General features: G+C 34.0%; 1 protein-coding gene across 1 annotated transcript; it reads right to left on the bottom strand.

Moving 5' to 3' along the window:
- Positions 1–77: 77 nt before the first annotated feature.
- On the bottom strand, positions 78–7,761 carry pitpnaa (phosphatidylinositol transfer protein, alpha a). Its single transcript, XM_058744373.1, has 12 exons — positions 7,569–7,761; positions 6,396–6,426; positions 4,075–4,223; positions 3,817–3,908; positions 3,668–3,675; positions 2,992–3,066; positions 2,760–2,843; positions 2,606–2,683; positions 2,411–2,521; positions 2,092–2,214; positions 1,035–1,100; positions 78–897 (listed from the first exon to the last, which is right to left on the bottom strand). The coding sequence occupies exons 1-11, from the start codon at positions 7,583–7,585 to the stop codon at positions 1,053–1,055; spliced, it is 816 nt and encodes a 271-aa protein (XP_058600356.1). The 5' UTR covers positions 7,586–7,761; the 3' UTR covers positions 78–897; positions 1,035–1,052.
- Positions 7,762–8,315: the final 554 nt, after the last annotated feature.

The following is an 8,315-nucleotide window of genomic DNA, read 5'->3' as shown; positions in this document are numbered from 1 at the left end:
CTTTTGTATTTATTAAATGAGTTCACCAATATCTCTGCACACCACAAAGACCAATGAATGAATACACACTACAGACATTAATATAAATTCTTTTTAATGTCATTATCAGGTCATGAGGCATAATTATGAAACAAGTATTACACTGTATCCGAGCCCAATAAACAGAGTCTTAAGGAGAAAGTGGAACAGAACAGCAGAATACCATTTAAACATCTGAATACAGTTCATAATTAAACCTTGTATGACAGAGGCACAATGCATAGCTCAAAACATGTGCTAATACATCTATAACCCAACATGACATGATATTTAACGCCCTAGATCCTGTGTGGAAATTCAACTGAACTAAACTAAGTTTGTTACGTCATGACTGTAAACCTGGAAATACCACGAGTAGAATTCAGTCCTTTCAGATTTACAAAAAGTCCTGAGAAAAGTGGCTTATGAGTAACAATGGGTCAGCTGCAACCCGCTAATACCATAAACTCATGGTGATTTGTCATGAGGCAGCTTGTACAAGTAGAAAATAACACCTGCAGCAAATACATCAAGGGTGGAAACGTCTGTTAGAGAAACATGTAAACATGTTAACAGGCTGGTGATACAAGTAGTGAGGGGTTATTATACAAGTACCGATGTCGGTCAAATTTGTTTAAAAAAAAAAAAAAATGGTAAACATATTTATGAAACTCTTTCTAAATAAAAGTTAGACATAGGGCAGAAACAAGGGCTGAAAAAAAGATGTTGCTATTTATTAGTGTAAGAAACACCTCTGGATGGTGTGTCCTGGGTGCAGATATGAAGAAAAGAGAAAAACTACTGGAGTGAAGAGAGAGCAGCCCATCATACTGCAGAGACATCTTCCAATACTAGCACACAACCGAACAGCTGCAACTTCTGAAAATATAAATATGAAAAAAGTTAAATAACAAATAAAAATAAAGAAAATGATAATTATTAAAATAAATGTTATATATATATATATATAATAATTAAATGAGCTGCTTAGCTGTTATCAGTTGAGCTGTACTCACAGTATCAGCAGCAGCATCTCATTCATCTGCGGCAGACATCCCTTTCACTGGATCCTTCTCTCGCATCTATTGTAGAAAAAAGAATTTCAGACTTGTCAATATTGGAATAATTATGCATGCTCATTTTACTTTTACTATTAATAACTTAAAACTGTTAAATGTAATCTTTAGCAAAATTCAAAATGAATATTTTTCATTACAATACCGCTTAATTTCACTTACAGCACTCATATTGATTGATTTTAGTTAAGTGTTTTAATTTATTTAGGCACAAACAGTATAAATTCTAATATCTTCTAGTGATGAATTATTATTCACAACATTAAAATAATTATCATCTTATCGGTATCAGACAAAACTTTAATACTGGTGAATCCCTAAATTAAATACAGATGAAATATCTTCTCTGACCAATGTTGATTAGCATCATCAACAAGGATCTTCAGTGCATGTGCAGTGTTATTTTAGTAGCTTCTATAGTTTTTAAGTTTTATTAATATAGTAATAATTAATTTTAATACTTCAACTTATTTTATTTCAGTTAGTTGCCAAGGCAAAATTTCACATTTTTACTGAAGTGTTAAGTTTTTCATAGAATATTTATATTTTATTTCAATTAACATCACTGCAAAAAAATGTTTTTCTTACTTCGATTTTTTGTCTGGTTTCCAGTCCAGATATTAAAAAATTCTTAAATCAAGAAGTAAAAATTATTGTCGTTTTCAAAGAAAACAAGTCAAAATTAAGTGAGTTTTTACAAAATAATCTGCTCATGGGGTAAGCAAAATAATCTTGTTTTCTGTTTGAAATAAGATTATTTTGCTTGTTCTAAGCAAAAACTCAATTTTGACTTGTTTTTCTGAAAATGGCAATAATTTTCACTTGTCTAGAAAATCCGTCTTGGTTTAAGAAATGTTAGATATCTGGGCTGTAAACAACACAAATAATAATTTTTTTATTAGTTTTAGTTACCGATAAGCCTGTACTGCATCTATAGATAATTTTGGTAAACTATCTTCACCGTGTTCAATGATTTTGCAAATGTTGCGGAACTCACTTTATCGAGTTCTTTCTGCGTCTCCTCCTCCATGCGGCGGATGTCCTCCATGGTCAGATGGATCCATCGGTCTAACCAGCAGAAGAGCTGCCTGTGGAAGCTGGTGAACAGACGCTTCTCTTGCTGAAGTAAAACCAAACAAACAATGTTTCATGAGTCACTGCATTCAAACACGCAAACACCAAACCCTCTAATAAACTGAACAAACACTAACTGTTTATCTTTCTAAACCACACCTCTATGATGTTAGAATGGACATTCTGTTGATATAAAAGTGAGTCACACTGAACACAGCATGAGGAATTTTACAGATTTATACCTTGTGAATGAAATTCTCCACTTTATTCTGCAGGCCAAACCACTTGAACTTGACAGTGACTAGTTTATAGGCACACATATGTGGGCAGTCTGTCTTCTGGGGAAGTTCTTTCTGCAACACACAGAAACAAACGTGATCAAAAAAAAAAATGACTGGAGATATTTATCTAAAAACAATTCATGACACCATACACACCTCCCAGTTAGGTCCTAATGGCCCTCTACCAGTCTTCTGTGATTTGAATGTGGCTGGATCCTCGTCTGGTTTGTAGTCCTGTGAAGAATATAAAAATGTCAGCATGTTTCAAAGTCTGATCAAGCATCTAAAGTAAAAACTCAGTTTTCCTTACCTTAGTGTCCACCTGAGACCTGTCAGCAATGTCGATGTGAACCACCTCAACCTTCTTCCACTGTTCGGGGTCAAGCTTATGGACCTTCAAAAACAAACAAACCAAAAAATAAAATAAAATAGAAGGACATGGTTAGTTTACAAGATTCTCATTCAATATTGATTTTTTGCTTATTGTGGTGCTGCGTAATTAAATTATGATGTGCATTTATCTGCATAACGTCTCTACTCACATTGTCCTGTTCACCGAGGTCAGGCTTGTGCCACGTCTCAATCATGATTAGAAAATTGTCCTTCATGTACTCATTCTATAAACACACAAACACAACACATTTGATACACAGACAAAATCTGGGGTCTGTCTGCTTTTTTTTTTTTTTTTTTTTTTTAAGAAATTATTACTTTTATTCAGCAAGGATGAGTTAAATTGATCAGAAGTCACAGTAAAGACATTTATAATATTACAAAGGATTTCTATTTTAAATGAATGCTATTTTTTAGTGTTCTCTCCATCAAAGAACTCTGAAAAAAAATGTACCATGTTTCCACAAAAATAAGCAGCACAAATGTATTTTTAACACTGATAATAAGAAATGTTTCTTGAGCACCAAATCAGCATATAAGAATGCTTTCTGAAGGATCATGTGACACCAAAGAGTGGAGTAATGGCTGCTGAAAATACAGCTTTGCATCACAGGAATAAATTACATTTTAAAGTATATTCAAATGGAAAACATTAATTTTAGACTGTAATAATATTATACAATAAGGTTATTACTTTATTTTTGATCAAATAAATGCAATAAATGCACATAAGAATAAAACCTTAAATAGAAGAATAAAATGCTGATTATTAATAGGAATATGAATATAATAATGTTTAATTACACACAGGTGTCTCAAACTCACCGTAAGAACTGGAGTGATGAATGATGTAGTGAGCACGTGAAAAACAGGAAAAACACAGTTGTAAATTTCATCATTCCTATGATGAGCTCTGTGTTTAATAGATGTATGAATGTGTATATTCAGTAAAGCTGTGCTGTTGTGGCTGGTACCTGTGCGACAGTAAGGATAAGCATTCCAGGCCTTCTCATGGATACTCAGGGCAGATGAAGGGGCCAGTAACCGTACAAAAGTTGGCACTTTACTGCGTAAAACAGAGAGATTGAGAATCCCAGAGACAAACTGTCAGATACAGACTATGATTCATTTTTCTGCTTGATGACAGCACGAGATGACCCTTACAAAAAATTATAATACTATGGCACTACGAATAGATCATAGTATTAAATAATTAATATTATGATCATTACCTCTGCAAGTGGTAGATCTTGTGTGTGTACTGTCCTTTCTCTCCATTCTCTTTCTCGTAGGGCTCGTTTTGCAGGACCTCCACCCCTTCTCCACCACCCGTCTCATTCTTACTGGCCTCTGCTACCGAGTACAGCTGACCCACCTGGTACTGCAGAAGAGAGAATAATGTTAACTTCACTTGGTCATATGGAAATTACAGTATAACGTCTAAATGACAAACAAAAACACATTGAAAGTGAATGCATTCTGCCAAGTGCATTTGCATGTCATAGCTGCGTACAGTGCTGAGAGCTGATTCAACATCTGCATAGACAAATAGCCATATACAGGCTGGTGTGCCATAAACAAACAGACAAAATTATAGGGGAAGTGTTCAAAACCTATAATTGGATGATAGAAAAGAGGGAAACTGGTGTCTAATGCTTCCAGCAAATGTATGTGCATCTCTAGTTCTCCAACTCTGACCAGCTTCTGCCCAACACTATAAACAGCAGGAGTAGAAAAATATTTTAGCAGTTCTGGAGACTTTGGATACAAATTCGAAACATTTTATTCAAATTCTAGCTGTGAAAATAAACCGATAATTTTAAATGATGTCATGACGTAAAACCGATGAAATGTTAAAAATCGATAAAATTTGTACATAAATAACACAGTAAAAAAAAAAAAAATTTTAAATACTACATATGAATTAAGACCTTCAAATTATAATGTATAGAAAAACTGAAAAGTTCTGTCTATAGTCGATAATAATTTTTTACATGATGACTAATAATTGATAAATGGCAAATATTAAAATTAACAGGCTACTATTTGTGTCTAAATAAATTAAAACAACTAAATCATTAATGTTACATGCTACAAGTGAATTGAGGAATCGCAACATTATAATGCACAGTATGAAAAATGGATATTACTTTTGAGATTTGTTAAAGATTTAACAGTGTTATAAAATTAACAGTTTTTAAAGTTTAACTTTAAGTGAGAGTTAGATGATAACAATGGTAAGCTAATTATAAAAATAGACAAAATAAGCATGAACAATTAAATATCTATCATCGATTTTACCGATTAAAAGAAACTCAAATATCGGCAAATAACCAATATTAAGCTACTGAAATACTGTTCAGTCAAAAGCTTCATTTCATTTTTCGTAATTATACTTATTATCATTAAACCAGTGTATATTACTGACTCTCATACAGAAATGAGTGATGCAGACTGCATCTACACTCAGTTCATCTACAAAACCAGCTTCCAGAATGTAACATCCTATAGGTGCTTCCTGTTTTAGCTGGTTGGGTCTCAATTCTCTGTCAGTCTGTATTATATGTGACCCTGAACCACAAAACCAGTCTTAAGTCGCTGGGGTATGTTTGTAGCAACAGCCAAAAATACATTGTATGGGTCAAAATTATTGATTTTTCTTTTATGCCAAAAATCATTAGGATATTAAGTAAGGATCATGTTCCATGAAGATATTTTGTAAATTTCCGACTGTAAATATATCAAAACTTAAATTTTGTCTAGTAAAATGCATTGCTAAGAACTTCATTTGGACAACTTTAAAGCTGATTTTCTCAATATCTAGATTTTTTTGCACCCTCAGATTCCAGATTTTCAAATAGTTGTATCTCGGCCAAATATTGTCCTATCATAACAAACCATACATCAATGGAAATCTTATTTATTCAGCTTTCAGATGATGTATAAATTTCAGTTTCGAAAAATTGACCCTTATGACTGGTTTTGTGGTCCAGAGTCACATATGGTCTTTTGCACAGGTGAACAGAAAGGAATGCAACTACACATGTCAAACCTTTACTGCCGTTTTGACAAGAACAATTGACTTCTTCAATAATGATGTCTTATTCAAACACAACAGATACAGAACAAGAAATTCAAATATGCAGGGTAAAAACACACCAGACTATGTCAACAAATAATACAACAGGGAGGGCAAGAAATGACAGGGGACCTTTGCTTAGTAAACTGGAGCAAAGATGGTACACTTGATAAAGTCTGATAAGCTCGGTCTCAGGTTACAATTAATTACAATCTGTCCATGTCTGCTATATACAGGCCTGCAGTTAACTAGGCCACTTTCCCACAAACCTCAGACTATTTGTTTCAATTCATCATTTCAACGTCTAAACTGTCCGGCCCAACAGAAGAAACTGGGCGGAGACTGGAAAAGGAAGAATTCTGCCAAAAATACATCCATGAGCCTCAAAAACAGACTTTTCAAATTATGACCAGACTCAAATCAAAACTTTTTATAAATATAAACCATAAAGAAGCACCTGTAAAAAGTACATACCTCTTCAACAGAAATGGGCAGGACGATTCGACTGAAAAACAAAAGAGAAAGGCCATGGAGTCAGCAAAAATAACATGAGGTAACCATTCATTCAATCACATTTAAATCCCTGAAGACAATTGCACTAATAATCTTAATCTTATAAATAACAGAGCACTTTAGTTTTTAAGCACTGGTGTTTCTTTATTCTGTAACCTGACCTTTGCAATCACGAAACAGCAATGTTCTGATAATATTGTTTCATAATGAGTTTACTCTATTGAGTGGTCTCAAATTTTAATAGGATACTATATATAGGTGAAATATCTGGTCACAAACCAAAGCTAACAAAAAGGTAAATTTCTCCATACTGATAATAACTGAATCTGCAGAAACTGTTATTACAACCAAACGCCACAAAATAAAGAGTTAACAAAAAAAAGTGCATACTAATCTTTTAAAACCAGGATTATTTCTCACATTGTAAACCCTCCTGTTATTTTGAAATCCCCTGATAATTCTCAGGTTTTCCATGACGTTAGAAATCTTGTCGAATTAAAAGTTCTTTATCACCATATTCAGTATTATAAAAAAGTATATTAGAAAAGCCATTATGGCAGTAATAACATCATAACGTCAACATAGCGACGTCTAATGTAATATTTTACAGCTTATTTAGCTCAGGTAGAATTCAGCTTGCTTGTTATATGACTATTAATGTCATAATAGGACGTTTTATTTAATCACTTAATATGTATATAGCACATAAGTCTCAAAGTGCACTGACTTGAACAACGGTGCATTATGACTCGTGACTGGCGAAACGGTAACATGTGACAATCACATTCATAATACCTGCAGTTTATAACTTCAACAGTTTTGTAACTTCGAAAAAGTTGAAGTTTTTCTTTCACTTTGTAAAGCAAATAAACTGATAACACATTATAACTGCTCGTGTGGGTTGCCTGGAATGTAAATAATATAATCCGAAACAGGACTATAGATTAAATTTTAGATTATTTGACATAACTTTATTAACACACCGAAAAAACACCCATAATTCATTAATCAAAAATCAACATAAATTCATTTCATTAAGCAGCAGCCGGTGAAAGTTACCAAACACGCGCCCGTACGTCAAATTCAGCGCTGGATCAAAACTTCAGAGCAGTTAAATCATACTAAAATACTTACAATTCCTTTATCAACATGTTATCTCCTGCTCGGCGTGCCCAACATTCAAACTAACTTAACGAGAGTTTATTCTTCGACTCTTCGGTCCAACCCGCCGTGACTCGTTCAGTTCAAGTTCCTGGATTTCTCATTTCTTTAAATTCATTTCCTGAAAGATGTCGACAGGAGCGCCTCGTCGTCACGGCAACCACACCCACTTGCATGAAAACCGGAGCAGGAGCGAATCTGATTGGTCAAGAGCCGCGCATAGAACCTTGAGGCACACCCTGGCCAGATATTTAACACGCACAAACAGCACAGGTTCACAGAGCTGGTACTGTGCGTCCACATGGATTTCAGGTAGATGTTCTTGTTCCGCTGGTTTTAAATTTAGGATAAGACTACAACAGGAGGGATTTGGGTGTGAGGGTGTTTTTGTCCTGTCCTAGACCTGACTTTCCAGTCAGTATGACGACCACAGATAACTAGTCTTTCTCCATTCCACGTGAATTTATGTTCAGCGCGTGTGTATCTCTGTAGTTCTACTCTTCTTAATATAGTGGATAACATATTATTTCGCAATTTATAAACATAGAAATCTTATTAGTTAACAGTCAGTTAACTGGCAAGTTCTGGCAGCGTCTTTTGTTGCATGTTTAATTTTTCCTATCCTTTTCTTTCTCTCTGTTTGAAATATTTCACCCTTGTACAACATGATATTATATACAGTAAACCCTCAAGTTATTTCCTTGGTTAAATCCTCTTCGT

This window comes from Onychostoma macrolepis, chromosome 15, assembly GCF_012432095.1.
Source record: "Onychostoma macrolepis isolate SWU-2019 chromosome 15, ASM1243209v1, whole genome shotgun sequence".
NCBI classification, from domain to species: domain Eukaryota; kingdom Metazoa; phylum Chordata; class Actinopteri; order Cypriniformes; family Cyprinidae; genus Onychostoma; species Onychostoma macrolepis.
The sequence above is the reverse complement of the archived record's forward strand: the minus strand, read 5'-3'. Positions and strand labels throughout refer to the sequence as shown.

Excerpts from the sequence above, each read along its gene's own strand:
- pitpnaa (XM_058744373.1), bottom strand. Across the intron at positions 3,909-4,074 it reads AAGATCTACCACTTGCAGAG|TAAAGTGCCAACTTTTGTAC; the intron begins GTAATGATCATA and ends TGTTTTACGCAG. Across the intron at positions 1,101-2,091 it reads CGCAGAAAGAACTCGATAAA|ATGCGAGAGAAGGATCCAGT; the intron begins GTGAGTTCCGCA and ends TTTCTACAATAG.